The sequence below is a fragment of the Rhinatrema bivittatum genome, chromosome 12 (assembly GCF_901001135.1).
Source record: "Rhinatrema bivittatum chromosome 12, aRhiBiv1.1, whole genome shotgun sequence".
In the NCBI taxonomy this organism is placed as follows: Eukaryota; Metazoa; Chordata; class Amphibia; order Gymnophiona; family Rhinatrematidae; genus Rhinatrema; species Rhinatrema bivittatum.
This window is the reverse complement of record NC_042626.1, coordinates 14,330,563-14,355,454: the sequence shown is the minus strand read 5'-3', so window position 1 is coordinate 14,355,454 and position 24,892 is coordinate 14,330,563. Positions and strand designations below refer to the sequence as shown.

Genomic DNA, 24,892 nt, shown 5'->3' with positions numbered 1-24,892 from the left:
GCATCTAAGGCGATGTTGCAAATTTCGCAGGCATTGAATACTTTTTTCCAAGATCTAAACATGGCACATCCTCAGCCTCTGCTTGCGCCTTCTCAGCCTTCGCCAACTCCATTACTTCCATCTCAGCCGTCGGCACCATCTCCAATTCCAGATCGACCAGCTACTCCAGACTCACCATGGACATCATCGCCTGGTTCATCTACAGGGTTCACAGCAAACAACAGGAAATGTGCAGAATAAATTCAATGTCCACTTAAATTTCTTTGTGGTATAATTTTTTCATTGCAGACAGCAACTCCACAGTGTGTAAATTACAGCATTTGAAGATGCAAAGGGGGTCCCCCGACACGGACCCGTGTTTCGCCGTGAGGCTGCGTCAGGAGGGACAGGTGGGAAATTTTTAGTTGTTCTAGAAAGTAAAATAAATCAAGTGAAAAAAGGAACCTTAGAATTATGGTGGACAATTAACAAGGTGGAAAACAGCAACAACAAATTTAAACAATTTTACAAAATTCAAGGAGATTCATTATGTTGCAATATCGACATGTCAGTTAATCTAGAAATAAACTAAAGAAGCTATAGACTGGATGTGACCAACAGGAGGACTACGGGCGACCCCGTATGACATAGTGAGGGCAAAGGTAGTGCCGGCGCCATTTTGAAGATTGGCAATACGGCCCGCTCCCGGACCCCCGCTGGACTTTTGGCAAGTCTTGTGGGGGTCAGGAGGCCCCCCCCCAAGCTGGCCAAAAGTCCCTGGGGGTCCAGCGGGGGTCCGGGGGCGATCTCCAGCAGGCGTGATGTCGGGAGCCAGGAAACAAAATGGCGCTGGCGCTACCTTTGCCCTGTCACATGATAAGGGCAAAGGGCCACCGGCGCCATTTCTCAACGCAGCTGTGGCCAGAGAGAGAGAGAGAGGGTGATCGCGTCGGGACCCCCCCACTGGACCCCAGGTAATTTAAAACATTTTGGGGGGGGTTCAGGAGAGTGGGGGATTTCTTTTAAAGGTTCGGGGTGGGTTTTTTTGGTGTGCCGGTTTTCTCGCGCCCTATTTAATGATACAATACAAATGCCCCTGACGATAAATCGGGGGCATTTGTATTGTATCTGCACTCTAACGATTTTGGACGATTTTAAAATTATCTGACGATAATTTTAATCGTTCAAAAACGATTCACATCCCTAATATATATACCACTGTAGAGGGGCACTTTGAAAAAGGTGTGTGTATGTGGGGGGGGGGGGGGGGGGGTGTAGTAACAGAAACATTCTGAGATATTCATAGCAATATTGATATCACTAAACATTTGTAGTCATAATAGATGAAAGGTATAACAAGTGGAGTTGATTTGTACAATGCAGCTAGCAGATAAGTTATAATGGTCTTTTTCTGCTATCATGGTTTTATAGTGGAAACAAAGACTGTATCCAAATTCAGAAAAGCATGGGATAAACACAGGGGTTCTCTGAGGGGAGTGGTAGGGATTGTAAAGCTGAATAGTTGGTGTAGATGGGCAGACGAGATAGGCTGTAATGTTTTTTTTTTCTGCCATTATGTTTCTATGTTAGCCAGATAACTTTAATCATAGATATTCAGCAGGATGTTTATCCTACTTATATCCAGGACAAGTTATCAGTTTAACTTTAGCCGGATAACTTGTCCGCTCACCATTTTTTTTTCAAATCTAGGGCCTTATTGCTGGAAAAGTTGAGGAATCATTATTTTTGTTTGCTGGATAAAAGTGCTGCTTAGTTTTGTTTTTAATGCTACTTTTTTCTGATAGTATCTCTGCTAAGAATCAACCTAGCCTTTGTAAAATATTGTAACTAGGGTAATTTTATCTACCTTTTGGCATTAGTCCAAACTCTGTATAAAAAAAATCTTTTCTGTTAACAACCTAAAACATCTTTTTCTAATTTCATTTTGTGACCTCTAATTCTGTTTTCCTTATTTTGTTTAAACAAGCCTATTGCTATATCTCGTTAAGAACCTTTCACATCTTTATACAGCATAATCATACCGCCTTTTAAGTCAGAGCTTTTGAAGTGAGAACAAGCCCAGCATTGCCAAATCTTTCCTTTTACAGTACGTCATTGTCTGCATACCTCTGATTAGTTTAGATGCATGCCTTTAATCGGACGTGTAGAAACACTAACATATGATAAATGACTGGCAAATTTGGGCTTGTTCACATAACAAATAGATCCAACCAGGAGGATATAATACCAGCAGATAACATTGGCTCTAGATGGATGCAAAGTTTTGTACACATGTAATTTTTCAAAGAAATTCCCTAATGCTAAACTATAAAAATTAAGACAGGAAAATTACATGTTGCATTTAAACCAGTTGTGCTCAACCTTTAGCATATAGTGTGAATCATTTTAATAGCATGCTTTTTGAGGACAAGCAGGCTGTGCATTCCACAGACATGGGTGACATCATTGATGGAGCTAGGGATTAGATCATCATTTCAGGAGCTTTCCACTCAGCATGTGCGGGTTGTCACTACATTATCAGTATCGTGAAGGGCTCCTACCACTATATGCATTCCATCATGGAAAAGGCAAAGGGCTTGTCAGTTTCTCCCTCAAGAGAAAAGCAGTGAGAGCTAGTTCAACTGTTGGTCTCAGTCATCACAGAAATTTCCTCCAGCTAAGTAAGAGTGCTTCTAAATGCTCTAAAAATTTTCAGAGATCATTTAGCCAAAAAATGGTTGTTCTAGTTCAAACGGACAATCAGGTTCTATTGGAACAAGCAGGGGGAACAGGCTCGTGCCTCCTGGGTTGAGAAGCTGTCAGTATCTGGCACTGGCCTATCAAAGCTAGTCAAGAAATGTTTTAAGTTAGTCCATTTTTGTTAACCGTTAAATGAGTATCTGCCAGAAAAGGAGAATGTCCTAATGGATAGATTCAGTTGGTTCTTAGACCCTGCACGTGGTCTCTGGACAGAGGGGTGGTAAACAAAATATTCCATGAGTGAGGGGACATGCCTGGTAGATGTATTTGCAATTCCTCTGAACAGAAAGGTTCCACAGTTTTGTTTGAGGAGGGGGGTCAGGAAGCAAACTAGCCTGGAATACCTTTTATCTGTATTGGGAGAAGGACCTTCTGCATGCATATCTTCAAATTCCTGTAGTCATAAATACTTTATTAAAACTCAGAAGGGAGCAGGGAACTATGATACTCGTAGCTTCTTTTTGGCTGAGACATATTTAGTTCCCACGTCTTTGGGAGATGTTCTTCAGGGAACCAATTCAGTTGGGGTATTTGCCCAACCCCCATAACTCAGGATCAGAGAACATTGCTTCAGGTCCCTAGCCCTCATGGCCTGGATATTGAAAGGGAGGTAATTTGTTCCTTGAATTTGCCTGATGGATTTTCTCAGATCCTTCTAGCTTCTAAAAAAGATCCCATTAGAAGTTCTTATGGTTTTAAATGGAAGAGGTTTGCCATTTGCTATGAGGGAAAGATCAGATTCTTTCTCCTGCCCCACACAAACTGCTTGAATATCTTTTACATCTTTCAGAGTCTGGTCTTAAAACTAAGGCTTCTAAGGTTCACCTCCGTTCACTTGGGTTCACCTTCTACATAGTGATAAGCACCATCTCTATACAGCCTTTAGTTGTCAGAAGCATGTGGGCCTTGCTTCAAGCTAAGCCTTCCAACATGCCTCCCATTGTATGATGAGAACTGAATGTGGTGCTAACCCAATTGATGAAAACTCCTTTGAGCCTATGAACTCGTGAGCTGAAGTACATGATCTGTAAAGTCAAATTTTGGTGGTGCTCACTTTGGCCCACAGTGTCATTAATCTCCGGGCTGTTCTGACTTACCCAGCCTGTAAAGATTTGGTGTAATAGGGAGGTTTCTGCACAAACATTCTAAGTTCCTGCTGAGTGAACTAATATTAGTTCACTCAGCAGGCACTCCCAGCAAAGTAGCATATGAGGGCTGGCATAGACCTTGTGGTCATTGCTCAGTCTGCATTCACACCTCTACCATTACACAATTCACACATCCCAATACAAAGCATACATACACATTAGGTGGCACCTCTGACTGTGACTCACTGGGGGTTGTATACGTCATCATTTGCCCCTGCAAGCTATTGTATGTGGGCAAGACACAACAGAGTATTAAAACTCGCATTATCGAACACAGATCGAGTATCAATACCAAGAAGGAAAATGCTCCATTAGTTTCTCATTGGTTAGAAAAGTCCCACACAACGGCTGACTTATATTTTTTCGTGCTTGATGTTATTGTGCCCCCCGTAAGAGGAGGGGATTTTCCCCTGATCCTCTTGCGGCAAGAACAAAGATGGATCTTCCGTCTAAATACAGTAGCCCCACATGGTCTTAATAGTGAGCTCGAGTGGAACCATTTTCTATAACTATAGAGGTTTAGTGTCCTGCGGGGGTTCCATCGGGTAGATACAGCAGTGCATCTTATAAACTATAGCGAGGGTTAGTTGCACTTTACGCAAGTGGGGGTTCCTGCTGCAGTCTCCTTTTAAGGTCAATGACGTTGGCACGTCAGGCCGACGCCGATTGGGTAACAGATCTGGTTAGCTATTGATGTGATTTTCGCGCCTAAAAGTAGCGTTTAAAGACCTAGTTACAAGCCAATGTGGGTGCACTCCGATTCAAAATTATGTCAGACTGATACAGGTACGTCAGTAATACAATGTTGAATAATATTAATTTGTAATGTGCACCTTCAATGGCAATTGTCTGTTCAGTACCAATTTTGTTCCTGGTTATTATCTACTCTTGTGCATTTTCAGATTGCTGTTAAAACTAATTCCCCCCCCGAAGCAGCCGGGTGGCGAAACACGGGACCGTGTTGGGGATCTTCAGTAAGAGACTGTATTCAAACTAAGGAGTTGCCGTAATAAAATTTCATATGTGACAGTTCAAACACTTTACCAGGAACTTAATTTATTTCTTGCACTTTTGTGTATGTTGACTATTTAGAGTGCAAGTGGTGCTCCGGTGTGTTGTTGTATTTATTTCCAACAAAAACATGTTGTTTGCCTGTTGTCATTTTTTGTGTATTTTTTATTTGAGGGCAAACTAGCTAGGAATTTCCATGGATGTGACATGTCTATCTTGCTTGTCCTCAAAGAAAACAAGCTGCTTACTTGAAACAGTTATTCTGCAAGGAAAGCAGGACATACATTCTACACAAACTCTCCTGCCTCCTGTAGTGATATGCCTGCTTCTGGTCTACCAGAGGTGCTGTAGTAGACTTGATTCTGCACAGGAGACTTATTAGTGACTAGTTAGTATAGCAGAATTGTGGTCAACGAGTACAGTCAATTGGTCATGACCTAAGCTACCTTCCTTTCTTTGCCAATAGGTACACCTTTTAATAATAGCTGTCTCTCTGGTCACCTATACCTTCACTACTACACTTTACTTCCATAAGGTTTAAAGTATGAGGCTTGCAAGTGTGTAGTTATTAACACTTTCTCCCAGACATAAAACAAACAACTTACATATACTAGAACACAGCTTTGTTCCTTTAGTTACAAAACAGGCTCAAGGTTCCACACAAAAACATTACAGAGCCTATGACGTTTAACTTCAGTTAGCTTCAGTGTTCTGACCCCACATTTCTTGGAGTCTGAGACAGAACTATTTAAGACTGTTGAATAGATTACATTACTTTAGCCACAGCCTTCAAAATTTTAAAGACTCGCTAGTCTAAATTCTATGGTCTTACTGGCAGACTATTGCCACTTCAGCAATTCTGAAGCTATAAAGGTATTTTTATTTGGATATCTTACAGCTGATGAAGAAAGCAGTCTCTGTGCATAGAGAATTAAGGGAAGTGTAATTAGTCTGCCTTAGACCAAGGACTCAACTTCCAATCCTTAATTTGCTACAGGCCCATTCAATAAAGTCCGCGGGAGAGCCGGTGCTCTGAGGCGAGCGCCCGCTCTCCCGATGCGCACCCAGGCACCTCTCCTGGATGTGCAATTCTTTATTTAAATTAGGGCCCATGCTAATAGAGAGGCTCTAGGGACACTAGCACATCCCTAGTGCCTCCTTATTGGCAGAAGCGGTGGCTGTTAGCGGGTCTGATAACTGACGCTTAATTTTACCGGCGTCTGTTGTTGAATCTGCTGACAGCCACGGGTTTGGAAAATGGACGCCGTTTTCCAACCTACAGGCAGATTTAAGTTTTGGATTTTTTTGTAATTTTTGGGGCCTCTGACTTAATATCGCTATGATCTTAAGTCGGCGGGTGTACAGAAAAGCATTTTTTTCTGCTTTCTGTACACTTGCCCGGTACCGTCTGAAATTAACTCCTGCCTTTGGCAGGCATTAATTTCTGAGAGTAAAATGTGCAGCTTGGCCACACATTTTACTTTCTGTATTGCGGGTTACTAACTAATAGGCTCATCAACATGCATTTGCATGTGATGAGCGCTATTAGTTTTGGGGGTGGGGGATGTTTGGCAGCGCGTTTTCTACGTGCTATTACCCCTTACAGTATAAGGGGTAATAATAGCATTTAAAAAATGCGCAGCCAAACGGGAGCTAAACAGTGCGCTCAGCCGAGCACACCATTCTATATCGGCCTACTAATTTGTTCAGCTTCCAACACCTCAACTCTTAAGTTTGCTTTGCATTAGTCCACTGGGTCGTAGAACTGAGATTTTTTTAACAAATCAATTAACTAAGATTTTTTGTAGAATACAAGCATGCTGGAACAATGCTCTAGTCTAGACTAAACATGAAGGTTCTCCTAGCAGATAATTAATTAATAATTCTTTGTTAGCACTAATGCAGAATGTTGTAATTCATGAACCAAAGTTTCTCATAGCAGACAATTACTGCAGAACAAAGAAGCCTGAACAGTTTCAGTACTTTTCCGCTGTGTCCGGTTACATTTTAGGTAGCCGGGGGGGGGGGAACCCTTGCTAGTGATTTAAATCCCTGCTACATGTTATCTAGTTCAAAAAGGGGGTTTCAGCGGTAGCATTAACTTTCAAGTCTGCTGCTACCACTCTGTTCACTTACAGTTTAGATTACTCCAGAGTAACACTATAATTTTTACTCAGGGAGCCCAAAAATCCCACATTCATAAGCTTTCCAAAGTTGCTCACACTAGTTTCAACCTCCCTGTTCTCTTGCTTTTAAACATGGCTTGTCAAAGACTTGTGAACAGATCGTTTTGACTTTTCCCTAAAGTCAGACTCTAGCAATTAGATTAAGACAGTCTCTTCCTGTGTAATTATGGCATTCAGCTTAGCTTTTAGTGTGATTTGTCCAGTCAGCCTGAGGGTCTTCCTTTGCTGAAACTCCCTCCATAACTGAGGTTAGTAGGAGTTGTAAGGGTCTTTCTCACTTCATCTCGCTGCCTGCTCCCCATGCTTCTGTAAAAGCCTCTCTTGTATAAAAGTGAATACACTGCCAATGAGGTATTACTGGCCACACCCTATGCTGATATTCCCAGCTGACACTTTGCCAAAGTCAGTCAGCCAGGGTGTCTGGGAAATGTAGTCCCAAGCAGAAGCCATGTTGATTCCTCAACCCCTTGTTTTCTCTGGCTGAGAATACAAAAATTGCTGCTTATAAAGTTTAAATCATTTTCCTGCGCGGAAACTTCTATCAATCCATCACACTCCCCTAGGAGTTGACTTCTATCTAAACTTATATATTAAACAGGAAGGGCTCTGTGCAACTTTGACAGATCTGCACATGCTTAGTGGAGTATGTAGAAAGCTCTGGAAAGCTTTACAAAGGATGATCCCATCTGGGGCTCTGATGACATCACCCACATGTATGGAATGAAAATCCTGCTGTCTACTACTACTATTTCTACTGCTGAATATCATTTCTAAAGCGCTACTAAACGTACGCAGAGCTGAAAAGATACATATAAAAGACTGTGTCTTCTTCATGAAATTTATAATCTAGTTAAGACAAACATACAAGAGTCTGTGTCAAATGTATTGTAGAAATTTGTTTAGGATTTAAAAGCGGCCTTAAAAATATGAGTTTTTAGACTGGACTTTAACATGACCAGAGAGGGAGCATGATAGACTGAATCATGAAGTCTATTCCATATATATGGTGCAGCAAGATGGAAGACACAGAGTCAGGAGTTGGTGATGGAGAAGGACACAGACGAGCAACTTGTTTGATGAATGGAATTCATACAGAAGGGTGTCAAGAGAGAATAGAGAGGATAGGTAATGAGGAGGTGCAGATGAGATGCAGAGTGAATGCACTTGTTGGCAAATAAGAGAAGTTTGAACTGCATGCAGAAGTGAATAGGGAGCTAATGTAGCAACTTAAAAAGAGGGGTTCCATGGTCATAGTGACATTGAAGGAAGATAAGTCAAGATGACATAGACTTAATTGGCATCTCAGAGACATGGTGGAAAGAGGATAACCAATGGGATAGTGCTTTACTGGGGTACAAATTATATTGCCATGACAGAGAGGAGCATCTTGGAGGCGGGGTGGCCCTTTATGTCCGGGATGGCATAGAGTCCAACAGGATAAAGATCCTACATGAGACTAAATGCACAATTGAATCTTTATGGCTAGAAATCCCTTCCACCTGGCCAAAATGATGGATATCCACCTGGCCAAAATGATGAGACGGACAGTAAAATGCTAATAATGGGAGATTTCAATTACCCCAATATTGACTAGGTAAGTGAAACATCAGGGCATGCTAGAGAGATAAAGTTCCTGGATTGAATAAATGAGTTTTATGGAGCAATTGGTTCAGAAACCAATGAGAGAGGGAGCAATTTTAGATCTAATTCTCAGTGGAGCACAGGATTTGGTGAGAGAGGTAACTGTGGTGAGGCCACTTGGCAATAGTGATCATAATATGATCAAATTTTAATTAATGACTGGAAGGGGGACAGAAAGTAAATCCACGGCTCTAGTGCTAAACTTTCAAAAGGGAAACTATGAGAAAAATGAGAAAAATGGAAAAAACTGAAAGGTGCATCTACAAAGGTAAAATGTGTGCAATAGGTATGGACATTGTTAAAAAAATACCATCCTAGAAGCATAGTCCAGATGTATTCCATGGTGGAAGGAAGACAAAATAATTACTGGCATGGTTAAAAGGTGAGGTGAAAGAGGATATTTTAGCTAAAAGATCTTCATTCAAAAATTGGAAGAAGGATCCATCAGAAGAAAATAGGATAAAGCATAAGCATTGGCAAGTTAAATGTAAGACATTGATAAGACAGTCTAAGAGAGAATTTGAAAAGAAGTTGGCCCTAGAGGCAAAAACTCACAATAAAAACTTTAAAAAATATATCCGAAGCAGCCTGCAAGGCAGTCGGTTGGACTGTTGGATGATCAAGGGATTAAAGGGGCACTTAGAGAAGATAAGACCATTGCGGAAAGATTAAACAATTTCTTTGCTTCGGTGTTTACTAAAGAGGATGCTGGAGAGAGACCCATTCCAGAGAAGGCTTGCTTGGGTGATGATTCAGATCAACTGAACCAAAACACGGTGAACCTGGAAGATGTGGTATGCCTGATTGACAAACTGAAGAGTAGTAAATCACCTGGACCAGATGGTATATACCCCAGGGTTCTGAAAGAACTAAAAAAATGAAATTTCAGAGCTATTAGTAAAAATTTGTAACCTATCATTAAAATCATCCAATGTACCTGAAGATTGGAAGATGGCTAATCTAACCCCTTTATTTAAAAAGGGATCCAGGGGTGATCCGGGAAACTATAGACTGGTGAGCCTGACTTCAGTGCCAGGAAAAATTGTGAAAATGTTATAAAGAATAAAATCACAAAACATTTAGATAGACATGGTTTGATGGGACACAGCTAAAATGGATTTACTCAAGGGAAGTCTTGCTCACAAATCTCCTACATTTTTTTTGAACAAAGGGGAACCGGTAGATGTGGTGTATTTGGATTTTCAGAAGGCATTCAACAAAGTCCCGCATGAGAGGTTTCTAAGAAAACTAAAAAGTCATGGGATAAGAGGTGATGTCCTTTTGTGGATTGCAAACTAGTTAAAAGAATGGAACAGAGAGAGTAGGATTAAGTGGTCAGTTTTCACAGTGGAAAAAGGTAAACAGTGGAGTGCCTTGGTGATCCGTACTTGGACTGGTGCTTTTTAATATAAATGATCTGGAAAGGGGAACAACAAGTGAGGTGATTAAATTTGCAGATGTTTTGGATGTGCATAGAGAAGGAAAGAGAACCATTAAAGTTGACCCAAGGTTATGGGCCAAGGGAACCAGTAGAATGAAAGCACCATCCACAGAGATAGAAAGCAGGCTTGTGGGGAAATACAAGAAATTCCATCTTAATATGGCCAAATGGTCCTCAGAAAACACTTGTTACAGGTAAGCAATTTTGTTTTAACTTCTAGTAGCCATTAAATGTATTAAATATATATTCTGTTTATTTAATTCAGTGAAATCACAAAGCCATGTTTCCTACTAGCTGCTCTGCTCAGCACTACAGTATCATGTCTTATTTGGCTTTATATACGGTATATATGTATGTAAAATACATCTGGACACACATGGAAATGGTGGAAACAGTGTTATGTTCCATTAAAAATATGGGTTCATTGCATAATAGGAAGACAGAGGCCACTTTTGGGGGTTATTCCCTGGGTAATGAGCAAATAAAACTGTTACTTAATTAGTTCAGACCTTCATGTTTGCAGGATGTTCTAATTTGTTCTCCTGACTCTCTCTCCCCCCCCCCCCCCCCCCCACAGATGTGGATGAATGTGTAGAGGGAACAGATAACTGCCACATTGATGCCCTCTGTCAGAATACTCCTAAATCATATAAGTGCATCTGCAAGTCAGGCTACTCAGGAGATGGAAAACATTGTAAAGGTAAAGATAAGAATTATATACTTTCCACATGGTCCATTATTCATAAAAACACCTCTTTAAATGTTAGTAATTGAGAAGGTTTCATTGCTGCCAGTAAATGTTTGCCTCATTATGTGGGCTCTCCTCATAAGTTACATTTTTTTAAAATGTGCTTGCTGATTCTGTAATTAGGATGAATTTTATACAGTTTTTAAAAATTAAATAGAGCTATCAATCATAACTATTTATAAGTCTTAAAAGTAGACATTTCTTGAGTTAAAACTTTAGAAGAATGAAACGTGTCAGTTAGGATTTGTTTGAATAATGTAATATAATATATAAACTGGCAACTCCTTTTTAAAAAAGTATGTCCTACTTGGATTGATGTCGTCATCATTGTGAAAAGCATGATACTTCCTAACATCTAGGAAGAATCACTGAAAATTGTCATGTGATATTATATTTCTCTTCTGCTTTATAAATAAAAATACATACATTCCTGGAAACATTGAAAATAATCTTGCTTGATGGCACACCTTTTTTTGGATGGATACATTTCCATACCTGAAAGTTAAGTGAGAATCTTCTCTGATTGTTAAAGTACCACTGGGTATACACAAAGTACTAAACTTTATGGGGGTAAATTTATAGCAGATTGCATAAGAAAGTTAGCAAATATGCACATAAGTTACATCAATTTTCAAAGCAAATTTAATGTGTGCTAAGTTCGCTTTGAAAATTACCCCACCAAAACTACTCACACACATTTATGCTTGCTAATTTGTACACAAAATGGTTTTGGAAAAATTTACATGCTTCTGTCAGACAAGGGGGTGGAGTGATAACCTCCACAGAGCACCATTTACCGTCCACGCAACTTGTGGGACAGACTGGTTGAATCATTTGGGTCTTTATCTGCCATCATTTACTATATTACTATATTTTTGAAAATCCAGAAGTATGTGCGCAAGTCCAAACTTCTTCCCAATCCTGGTAAACTTGCACGTATATAAGACACATGCATATAAGTTTCTCTGAAGACAAGCAGGATTTGTAGCCTCACAGTTGGGTGACATCATCCAGTGCAGTGATAGCACAGTTTTTCAGAGATTTCTGCATGCTATACTAAGCATCTACAGGTCATCCCACACCATGTCAGCACACAGGGCCCTCCTCAGTTGCACTTTTCCTGTTATGTTCATGGACCCTTGGGCCGGTTGAGACTGCAGGTGTCGTGCTGTGGATACCCACAGTGGGCGTCGCAGCAGGGAGGTGGCGCTGAGGAGAGACTTCGAAGACGGCTTCACCACTGGAAGCCCGAGGTCCCCCCAGGAGGGAGCCCTTAGGGACCCGGGGCCTCTTGGTCTTAAGTGGATCCTATGCGACCAAGGATCAGAAGAGTAGCCTGCTGAGGTAATCCAACAATGCGAAGACGCCCAGGAGGATAGAAGAGACTTCACCCTTGGAAGCCCGCAGTCCCCCCGGGACGAGCCCGTGAGGACCCAAGCCGCTGGGGGTTAGGAGAACCCTCCAGGCGGTGATGAACAAGTATCTGCGGCAGTGGGAAGAGATGAAACCGAAATCCAGGAAAAAGCCAAGGTCAGGAGCCAGAAGTCAGAGGTCAGAAGGGGAGCAAGATCTCAGGGTGACAGTATCAGACAACCTGAAGGTAGTGAAGCAATGTAACGAGATGATGATTAGGGCTAGAGGGATGCTTGGCTGCATAGAGAGAGGCATAACCAGCAGGAAAAAGGAGGCAATATTGCCCTGTAAGATGAATGGGGAGGCCTGCCTTGGAGTACTGTGTTCAGTTCTGGAGACTGTATTTAAAGAAGAATAAGGACAGGATGTAAGTGGTCTAGAAAAAGGCAACCAACATGGTGTGGGCAAAAGACATGAAATAAGACTGGAGGACCTAAATATGTATACCATGGAGAAGAGGAGAAAGAGCGGACATATGATACAGACATTCAAATACTTGAAATACATTAATGATGCACAAAAATCAAACCTTTTCCGATGGAAAGAAAGAGGTAAAACTAGGAGTAATAATATGAAATTCCAAGGGGTAAGACTCAGGAATAAAATCAGGAAATATTTCTTCATGGCAGGGATAGTGGATGTATAGAATGCCCTCCCAGAAGAAGTGGTGAAGACAAGAACAACAATGGGATTCAAAAGGGCATGGGACAAATACAGAGGATCCCTATTTATTTAGTTTAAAACTGTTTATTGACAAAGAAGAAAAACGCCAGATATACATTTTACATGATGCACATCTAGCAACATTCAAAAAAAGTCCTACAAACTACCATTTTTACACAATCTTCACCCTTCCTCCCTCAACCCCTACCATCATACATACAAGGAGAGGTACAGAACAAAAAGCACATCTAAGTATAAAAAAACACACCTGCAGTACATTGATAGTAATCTCCCAAAGTCTATTATAGTCAGTATCTGTCACCAATCTCACCCCTCCCACCACCCCCACCTATCTAACTTTACAAAACATTATTCCGGGAAAAAAAATAAAATAACAATCATAGTCATATCAGAATGTAAGGCTTCAAGTTAATTTATCATCTCACTTCTAGCCCTGGGTCTCATATCACAATAAACTAAGCTTACTCTTATAGGATCTAGTTATAGCCTGATTTTCCATTTGCATTAACCTATGCATTTTGTTCCTCCGATCCCAAAAAGAGAGTGGAGATTGATCACACCTAACCGTAAGAATCATTTTGATTTAAGAGAGATGAAAAATATTTGCTGATTTTGCCCCCAAAAAGTTGGATAACAGGACAAAGCCAGAAATAATGACCCAGTGTACCCCTATTCTGGTGACACTTAATATAAAGGCCAAAGTCAATACCCTTCACTCTGTATAACCATGTAGGTATTAAGTAAGCTCTACGTAGAAATTTATATTGTAATTCCCTTAGGTTTGCATCTTTGGACAACTGTGGTATGCGAACAAAGGCCACGGACAACTGAAGCAGGTTTCCCCCATGTTTTGTTAAGGGTAGTAACTGCTGCTCCTTACAGGTTACGGTTGAGTAGTAATTGCCGCTCCGTGCCCAAGCCTTATGTTAAGGGTAGCAACTGTCAATCCCATAACAAAATTACTGCTAGCAATATTTTTGCAGGGTTAGCAGCCTTCATGATAATTCAGACAATGCTACTTGAATGTGCATTGCTTTTGGACTTGGCCATAGAAGCAGTCCTGTGCTTTTTCCTAATGTCTGCATATCAGTACTCTGGACCATAAAAGTCAGGGCCCAGCATTGGCTGTCGTCTGAATCCAATTCCTCTTTTTGCCCCCACCGTCGAAGCAGAGAACAATGTTGCAGTTGCTTCAAAAGCATCAAAGCTAACTGGTTAAGGGTTGTAATCCCCATGCCTTTTGTTAAGGGTAGTGACGGCTGCTCTATGCAGATTACCCCCATGCACCCTTTTCTTCATTTCCAACCTCTAGCCTTTAGAGATCTGCAATGTTTATCCCATTCCCTTTTGAATTTGTTTACTGTTTTCGACCTCACCGCGTCTTCAGAAGGGCATTCCAGGTATCCACTACCCTCTCTGTGAAGAAGTATTTCCTGATGTTGGTTCTGAGTCATTACCCCTGGAGTTTCATTTTGTGACCCCTAGTTCTACAGTTTTCTTTCTAACGGAAAAGGTTCGAAATTCGTGCATCATTAAAACCTTTCATGTATCTGAAGGTCAGTATCATATCTCTTCTGCTTGTCCTATCTTCCAGAGTAAGAGAAACAGATAAGTATGAGAAAAAATGTGTGAAGCTTGCTGGGCAGACTGGATGGGCCGTTTGGTCTTCTTCTGCCGTCATTTCTATGTTTCTGTACATATTCAGATCCTTCAACCTCTCCTCATAAGTCTTCCGATACAGACTCCACACCATTTTGGTCACCCTTCTCTGGACCGCCTCTGTCCTGTCTCTTTCCTTTTTGAGATACAGACTCCAGAACTGAGCACAGATTTCCAAGTAAGGCCTTACCAAAGATCTATACAAGAGCATCACCAACTCCTTTTTCCTGCTGGTTATTCCTCTCTCTAAACAGCCCAGCATTCTTCTCGCTTTAGCTATCGCCTTGTCACATTGCTTTGCCATCTTCAGATCCCCAGACACTATCATCCTAAGGTCCCTCTCCAAGTCTGGGCACATTAGTCTGTCACCCCCCCCCCCCCCCCCATCACATACAGCTCTTTTGGCTTACCACTCCCCACATGCACGACTCTGCGCTTCTTGCCATTGAATCCCAGCTGCCAAATCTTCGACCACTCTTCAAGCTTTCATAAATCACTTTTCATTCTCTGCTCCTTCAGGCATGTCCACTCTATTGCAGATCTTAGTATCATCTGCAGATAGACAAACTTTTCCTACAGAACCTGAATGTAATCCACTGTGAAGTGCCAAAAAGAGGAATATAAAATTAATTAAATAAAGTAAATAGCAAAGGGAAGTTTTGTTTAACAAATCTGTTAGACGTTTTTGAAGGGGTTAACAACCCATGTGGACAAGAGTGAGTCAATTGATATATTGATTTTCAGAGTGGCCATTGAACAATTAAATGACTGTTTGCATTCTGTTACAGATTGGTTAAAGGAGAATAAATGCCACATAATGGATCATGTAGTAAGATAAAACTACCATTAACTGACATTTAAACCATAATATCAGTTGAAGGAATCACATCATTGGGAGTCTGTTTAGACTTCCTGATAACATTAGAGGAATAAATATTAAAAGTGGCAAAAAAAGCATATTTTTGTCTAAAATTGATTAGGCAGTTGAATTCTTTTTTGGAGCATGCTGCTTTAAAAAAAGATAACACATGCGCTAGTTACATCTCAAATTGACTACTGCAATGTATTATATCTGAGACTAATATATTCAAGAAAACGTCAAAAATAGATATTTTTCAAAATTTTAAACAACCTAAAAATCTTGAACAACCAGTGCAAGTGTTCATGCATTTCTCATAGTTCATAATGTGACCTTCATAACACCCTACAGTATCTTTTTGGGCATTGCTGCTCCATTCTATATACTGTTATAGGGCCATTTTTAATCATTGGTCATGGAAACTTTATCATTTTTTATCTTTTTCAAAAAATGTTATGCCATGAGTCAATGCTTCCCAAAACATTAAAAATATTTTTTGGTACTTTCCTTTAGGTGGAGGGGTTCCATTCTGCTCTATTCTGATTTCCCTTTGGAGATAGCAGAGCTCGCTCCAACATGATCACATTTCGCGTCCCAGCTGCCTCGGGGACCTCTCTGATATCGATGTTCGCGTAGCCAGTGCTCCGGATTCCAAAAGGTTCTTTCTTTGTTCACGGTTTCATGTCATATTTGTTTCTACAATTAAAAATGCATTATCGCAACCACTTTCATGGAGTTTCTATATTTACTCAGTATTCAGACATAAATTTACTCTCTGAGGGTGTTATCATTACACTCCCGCGGTATCGGAGATAACTCCTACTGTGCTGTTTGTCTAGGGGTCTTTTTATACGCATACCCGTCCACTGATTTGGGGGCGGGCTGATCGTGATTACTAACAGGTGATCTTGGATTGAAATCAATGAATAGATTTACATGAATAGTGACCATTCAATTTCTCTATTGAGACCATCGGGAGTGTAATGATAACACCCGCGGAGGAGTAAGTTTATGCCTGAATACTGAGTAAATATAGAAACTCCATGAAAGTAATGCATTTTTTATTGTAGAAACAAATATGACATGAAACTGTGAACAAAGAAAGAACCTGTTGGAATCCGGAGCACCGGCTACACGAACATCAATATCAGAGAGGTCCCTGAGCAGCTGGGACGCGAAACGTGATTACGTTGGACCGAGCTCTGCTATCTCCAAAAGGAAATCAGAATAGAGTGGAATGGAACCCTGCCACCTAAAGGAAAGTACCAAAAATTATTTTAATGTTTTGGGAAGCATTGACTCACAGCATAACATTTTATGAAAAAGATAAAAATGATAAAAAAGTTTCCATGACCAATGATTAAAAATGGCCCTATAACAGTATATAGAATGGAGCAGCAATGCCCAAAAGAATACTGTAGGGGGTTATGAAGGTCACTTTATGAACTATAAGAAATGCATGAAAATTTGCACTGGTTGTTCAAGATTTTTAGGTTGCTTAAAATTTTGAAAAATATCTATTTTTGACGTTTTCTTGAATACATTATTAGCACAATTGTCAGAAATGGTTAAAAAAAGAGTATCACATTAGTTATATCTGAGATTACCAGGTAAAGTGACCAGAAAAGTACAGCTAATCCAGAATACAGCAGCACACCTTACTACAACCAGTCCTAGACAGGAACTGGCTAGTCCATTTCTTAGATACCTACATCGGTTATCTATTGATCAGTAATGTAAGTTTAAAGGCTTGATTCTAGCATAGAAACATAGACATGACCCAAACGGCCCATCCAGTCTGCCCAGCAAGTTTTGCACTTTTTTTTTCCATACTTATCTGTTACTCTTGGCTCTTAGTAACCTTTTGGTTCTATTTCCCTTCCACCCCCACCATTAATGTAGTGAGCAGTGTTGGAACTGCATCTAAGTGAAATATCTAGCTTAATTAGTTAGGGGTAGTAACCGCCGCAATAAGCAAGCTACACCCATGCTTATTTGTTTACCCAGACTATGTAATTCAGTCCTTGTTGGTTGTTGTCTGTATATAGATCCATTTTTCTTCATTCCCCCCTGCCATTGAAGCAGAAAGCTATGCTGGATATGCATTGAAGGTGAAGTATCAGTCTTTCTCCCCTGCCGTTGAAGCAGAGAGTTATGCTGGATATGCATTGAAAGTGAAGTATCAGTCTTTCTCCCCTGCCGTTGAAGCAGAGAGCTATGCTGGATATGCATTGAAGATGAAGTATCAGGCTTATTTGGTTTAGGGTAGTAACTGCCATAACAAGCAAGCTACTCCCCGCTTTTTTGTGAATGCAAATCCTTTTTTCCACATTTCCTCTTGCCGTTGAAGCTTAGAGCAATGTTGGAGTCGCATTAACCGTGTGTATGTTTATTGAATAAGGGTATTATCTCCAGGTAGTAGCCGTCCTTCCCGCGAGCCACCCACTCTTCATTCATGTCCTCTAGACTTTATGGATCCACATTGTTTATCCCACGCCCCTTTGAAGTCCTTCACAGTTCTGATATTGAATGGTCCTTGTCTTCCTCATTTTAAAAAAATCATTTACAGTGGTGTACCAGCTCTCGGTTTAAGAAGAAATTATAAATCTGTGCTTCAACTTCCATCAGCAAATGAATTCAATGAAATAGAAACAGAAATGTTCTTCCTCCTGTATTGTGCAAAATAAAGTATCATGAGTCGTACATTCCCAAAGTTGGCTTATTCCATTCATTAAACTGAATATAAAATGCATTTGTTTTTTACCCTTGCTGGCAGAACATTTTATTTTTCTAATCACTTTGGTTCTATTTGAAAAACAGAACAAGCCAGGCTGATATAGATCCCTAAACAGAAACTACATGCAGAATATCTCGCCTCGGTCATATATATAGATCACAATCAGACCCTCACCAAATACAGAATAAAGAGACCATAAAGTATACATAGAAACATGCAGACAAAATCTGAACTGGAAACCACAGTGCAACAATAGAAAAATAGAAACATCACCATTCCTCATAAAACATCAAATAATAAAATCAAGAAACATAAAACATCAATCACAATAGTAAAACATACTAATAAAAAGAATAAGTATTTCAAAATAACTGACAAACAGAACATCCAATAAATAAAAACTCATCTAAAAATATTCTAAATGGCAATAAAATATTTAAAATAATTAGATACCATCAAATAACACCCAAAATTAAAATAGATCATTTTCCATAAGGGATGCAGGTTATTGCACACAAATTGTCTCCTCTCTCACCTGCTCAATCACAATTTGCTACAATACAAATTGTGTAGCATTCATTTTCAAAGGGCCAAGCACATAAAACAGGGGTTAAGCGCGTGGCCTGGCCTTGCACACGCCGTGCACATTTTAGAATGTTACGAGCAGAAGTGCCGAGCCCTGAGAGAGGGGCAGGCTGGGGGATGGGGTGTGGTCTGGGCAGGGCGGTATGGGATGGGACAGAGGCCAGCCAGGACAGCAGCCATTAGCTGCTGACCTGGGGAAGCACGCACCAGCCAGCTGCTGGCATGCGGAAAATACTTATGCTCCAGAGGACCAGTAAGTAGTATAATAAAAAAAAATTTGGTGTAGTTAGGTAGTGGTTAGGGGTCGGGATGGAGAGGGGAAAGGGAAGGGAAGGAAGGTTAGGCAGGGGGTAGGGAACTGGAGAAAAGGCAGATTGCATCGCTGCATATAATTTGAAAATTCCCCAGCAAGGACTCAGGATATGGGCATTAGTATGGGCTGAGTACTGCACCGCAGCGCGCCCTACACAGCCGCCCATGGCTGGTCGTGGATCACGCTCGAAGCAAAGCAGACTCCAAGCGAGGAAGTAGAGACTTGGATCTGGAAACATGTTGAAGATTCAGGAGAGGCCTGCACCGAGGTGTACCCTACATAGCCTCCTGTGGCTGGTCGCGGTCCACGCTGAACGGAGCAGGTTCTGGCTTGAGTCTTGGGCATGGATGGAAGCAGGCACAAGGTACTCCAACCGGGAACAGGATTCAAGACTCGGAACATGGATTCAGCAACGGACTTCAGCATTAACAACAGGAGCCTTCCGGAGACTTGCGCTGCAGACATGAAGGTAGACCTTGTGCCACAAAGTGCCCTACACAGCCCCCCATGGGCTGGTCATGGACCACGACAGAGGCACGCCAGGAAGGATGAGCAAGGAGGGAACCTTGAAGCAGTACGAAGAGCTGGAGATGAGGACATCAGGATCAGGACTGGAACACGGGACATCAGGAATATCTGGAGAGAACACAGGACACGACGAGAGACCAGGAACCATGGACAAAGACAAGGGAGCTTCCACGAAGAACAAAGGACCTTGAAGAAGTGATGGACCTCAGAAGCCTCCTGGACCGATAAGCTGGAACGGACGAAGAATCCAGGAGCGGACTGGCTTCTTGCGAAGGCGACAAGGGACTGACAAGGAGCCCTTTTATAGGGCTGAAGAGAAGATGCCATGGAGATGTCATCAGGCGGGGCTTTTCCCGCCGTGGGCCCTTTAAGTAGCAGAGAGAGGCATGGCCACGCGCCTAGAGGAAGGCCAGGATCTGGGACAGCGGCGTTGCCGCGAGGATCAAGCTGAAGGCGGCACTAGGCCGCGAAACAAGGCCCTGACGTTGGCAGCTCCATGCCACGAAGAAGAAGCAGGCCAGTGGCGGCTACCTGCCGCGAGGAGACATGGTGGCGGTGGCTCTGCCTGCTGCAAGGGTGGCAGCGTTGGCGGCGGCCTCCAGGCCGCGAGGGAAGGACGGTGATGTCGGCACTCTCAAAAGCTCAATTGCACATGCACATGTTCTGACTCTCATGCTCAATCCTGAACACATACATGCGTCTCACATGCTCAGTCATACATACACACACATACAGGCTCTCTCATGCTCTTTCACTTGTTTCCCCCTCTGGAACAAAAAGGGGAAGCAGCAGCTAGCAGTGAGCATCCAGTCACTAGACTCTTCCTTTTGCTTCTAGTCTCCAGGCCTTGCTGTTCTTGTTCATGACTGTGGGGAGGGAGAGGGGGAGGCTGATGCTGCTGCTTTCTGCCCCAGGGGTCATGCTCCTCCTAACTGCCGGGGAGAGGGTGGGGGAGGCCGATGGTTCTTTCAGTTATTCAGGCCATGCTCCATCAGTGCTGCTTCTTGTGGCTCCGTGGCTGCACTTCTTCTGACTCCCAGAGCTGTGAAAAGCTGATGCTGTGTCTTTCAGCCTCAGAAGCCGTGCTCCTCTTGACTGCTGAGATGGGCTGAGAGTGCTGCCGGTTCTGGCACAGCTGAAGCGACTTTTCTGACTGCCTGGGGGGGGGGGGGGGGGAACTAGGCCAGTGTTTCTTCTTTTGGCCCAAATGGGCCGCTCTTGGTCTGGTAGTGGACAGAGGGAAGAGCAACGAAGCTTCTTTTGAGCTGGGCGGCAGCATTGGTGATTATTTTTCTCCTGATTAGGGTCACCCACACACTTATTTTCAAGGATAGCCAAGATAGTAGGCAGGACACCAGAAACAGGCACAGCTGTATCAGGTGGAGAGGAGCCAGCTCTTCAGCCACATCGTGAGAGAGATGATGCCCTCTGGTAGATGGTGCCCATGGCTAGCTATGGCTCTGCCTGATGCTGTTCTACAAATTCCTTTCCTCAGAGCTGGATTGGCATTCATAGGCAGTGCTGGAGAGTGGGAGATCCTGGAGATAGGGACGTGGTAGACATCCCTCCCCCTCCATCACCACCACCTCCCAAAATCCCAGAGTGCCACGGGAGCAAGCTATTTCTTGGCACAGTTGCACTCCTCTTTGGCCCGGATATTTGGCGCCTTCAAAATATGGTGCCCTAGGCAATTGCTTATCTTGCCTCAGCCTATATCTGGGCCTGGCTGTCCCAAGAAATTAGTAAGTCCCAGGCCCTATCTCTAACTTAGACCCTTTAGTTTTTTTGTGTTGCTTTATAAGATTCTCTTGCCTTAGTTGATGATAAAATAATTTTGAAACTGGAATCTTTAAAAAAAAATTTTAGTTTTTTTTCCCAAAGGGATGCATGTATAGGCAGCAGTTTTGGCCAGTATCTTAAGTTGGTCTGTGATGTTTAAACTAATGATTTAGGGGCAGCTAAACAAATGTTAATTTAAGATATTCCTCAGAATGTAATCCAGGCTTACTAAGAAATTCTTTCTATTTTACACAGACAAAAAGGAAAGAAAATAAGTAGTAATCCATACAAACCTAGAATATTTTAAACTTTTTCCATAATCTAGTCCAAAGAGAAAACTATCAGTAGTTGTACATTTCAATCTGATTTGAAAATTGAGAAAAAAAATTGGATGGAATCGATTATTTAGAGGTCCACTTTAAGATTTAGGCCGAAAGTGTTACTTGCGCTAAAAAGCCCATATATGTGAGTATGTGGGACAGGTGCAGCAACGCATTTTTTAAAAACTGGAAGTTTCGCACACATATGTGCGAGCGTGAGTAACAAAAAAGGGGCGGGGCATGAGCATTCTGGGTCGGGGCTAAATGTTACCTGCGAAATTCCGTATTTTAAAACTGGAGGCTGCAGCATGCAGCGGCTTGTTAGCTGTATAACGTTGCTCATGATAAGGAGCAAGTCTGCAGATCTCACATTTTTGCCTTACACAACAGGGTGAGGGGTCAGAGTCAACTGGGGGGGGGGGGGGGGGGGGGCATGCAGGATGAAGAACTGGAGGTTCTGTGTGACCTCAAGATTGATTGGCCAAATTCTTGGACTGATTTGAAAAATTGGAATGTCCCTCCTATGAGCATGTTTTAACATCCGCTTACATACGCTCATTAAAACCGGCGAGGTACGTTTACTGTAGTAACCACTTAAAACTGGGTGCATACTTATGCACAGTAGGCATGTTTTAAATAATGCACACGCAAGCGTGTGCATGAATTAAAATTCAATCGATTCTACGCTCATGTGTGCACGCACACTCATTTTAAAATTGGCCTGTAAGTGATCATACCTTTCTGAAGTTGTAGATATGAACAAAATGTTGTTGGATTCTTCTCCTGTTTCATACTCAAATGAAGCAGTATATATTATTTATAAATGTTTCTTTTTTCTAGGCTACTCTCAGTTTTTAGTTGGAGACATATTGAAGTATAGCAATATAATTCTATTCAAGGTTATATTTTTTTTATGTATATTGGCCTTGTACTTTATTTCTTTTTGAGATACTGTATATTCTTTCAGTTTGTTTATAATATGCATTAAAAAAGTAAGTTTAAAAAATTTGGGCAGACTGGATGGGCCATTTGGTCTTCTTCTGCCGTCATTTCTATGTTTCTATGTTTCTATGTTTCTATATTTCCAACCATATTTACATGAAGAGTTCTCTTTTTTGAGACATTTTAGCTGTTTCCTGATTTTTTTGGGCTTTCTGTTCATTCTGAACCAGGGTTGTGGAATCTTCTGCCATGATACTTCATTCTCAGCTACCCAGGGATTTTCCCCCCTTATTTTATATCCCTTAGTCGCTGCATTGGTAGGTTTTGCCTGGAGGTCATGCACATGGGCTTCTTCTGGAACCTTGTGATCATGGGCTTTAAATCTGTCCGAAGTGTTGCCATAGAACAATGACTATGACTCCTTCCCTGGGGCCTGTGAATGCTACCTCTGCAGCAGCTCCAACCCTGAAAAAGCAAAGCCGGGGTTTAAACCCTGGTTCTTCCACTCGGCTCATAAAAGTTCTTATATATGAAACCCACCCTGTGTTATATGTAATTGCATAAGAAGTTGGTGATGAAGATGGGATATATAATGGGATGTCATAAGATTCAGAGCAATTAGTGTCAGTCCTATCACAGAGAACCTAAATATGAGTCACTAGTATATTGAATCTGCAGGGCTTTGGCTAATACCATTCAATGCCATGGTACATCATTTCTGATTTCTTTGTTTCTTGGGCAGATGTTGATGAATGTGAACGTGAAGATAATGCAGGCTGTGTCCACGACTGTGTCAACATCCCAGGGAACTATCGCTGCACCTGCTATGATGGCTTCCGATTGGCGCATGATGGGCATAACTGCCTAGGTAAGAGTGCTTGCCAGCTGCAGCTGTCAGTACAGTGATCTGAAATTGTTAGGATTTACAGTTGTGCTCATAAGTTTACATACCCCTGGCAGAAATTTGAAGATGTGTAGCATTTTAAGAAAACATGCGTGATCAGACAAAACATGTCTGTTGTTTTTAATGTGTTTCAGATTAAACTATAATGCATCACAGAACAGCACGATCATTAAACAAACCATAGCAATAAGGGAAATAATAAAATGATCCTGTTCAAAAGTTAATAAAGGCAGTTTTATTTAATTATAAACAACAAAGGAGATTTTTAGATAACAATTCGTGGATGCTGCTTCCGATCTGGTGCGCACCGCAGCTAGAGGAGTGTCATCAGCTGTGGCAGCCAGGAGGCAACTCTGGCTCCAAAGCTGGACGGCCGATGCGCCTTCCAAAACAAGACTCACAAGGAATGCCCTTCAAGGGATCCCTCCTGTTCGGCAGCGAACTAGAGAAACTGGCTAACAAATGGGGCGAGTCCCCACGGCCGCGGCTACCAGAGGACAGGAATAAGAGAAACCAGCGACCCTTCCCCCGACCCTCCAGGGGCAGAGGTTCACAGCGCTTCAATCCATACAGAAACACTTATCAAGCGCCTCGTCCTACAGGCAGGAACCAGTCCTTTCAGAACAAGCACAACAAAAGGGGAACCAGCTCGGGTCCAGGCCCCAGCCACACCCCACAATGAGAATCAGCTGACCCGTCCAAAGGAAGAAGCCGTAGGGGGCAGACTTGCCCTATTCTACCAAAGATGGGTCGAGATAACTTCAGACAAGTGGGTCCTAACCATCATTCGAGAGGGGTACTACCTGGATTTCCTCTGAAACCCTCCGGAAAAGTTCGTGGAATCCCCCTGCCACGACCTCAGCAAGAGGGTGGTAGTGGAAGCTACACTGACCAGATTACTAGCCCTCGAGGCCATAACCCCAGTGCCTCCACAACAAATAAATACTGGGCATTATTCCATTTATTTTATCGTCCCCAAGAAAGAGGGGATGTTCAGGCCTATCCTGGACCTCAAGTCGGTCAACCGTCATCTGAGGATTCCCCGCTTCCGCATGGAAACCCTACGCTCTGTAATAAGGGCGATAGAACCAGGAGAATTCCTCACATCCCTGGATCTGTCGGAAGCCTACCTACACATTCCGATCCATCAAGAACATCAGCGCTTCCTATGCTTCAAAATCCTGGACCGTCACTACCAGTTCCGGACACTACCCTTCAGGTTAGCCACAGCACCCCGGACGTTCACCAAGATCGT

The 24,892-nt window shown here is 42.1% G+C and overlaps 1 protein-coding gene across 1 annotated transcript in view; it reads left to right on the top strand.

The window, feature by feature from the left end:
* The window catches only part of SCUBE3 (signal peptide, CUB domain and EGF like domain containing 3), a 464,243-nt gene that overhangs the window by 46,553 nt on the left and 392,798 nt on the right, over positions 1 to 24,892 (top strand). The window contains exons 2-3 of the mRNA XM_029573032.1: positions 10,744 to 10,866; positions 23,476 to 23,601. Coding sequence (XP_029428892.1) covers positions 10,744 to 10,866; positions 23,476 to 23,601 — 249 coding nt within the window. The remainder of the gene's footprint in view (positions 1 to 10,743; positions 10,867 to 23,475; positions 23,602 to 24,892) is intronic.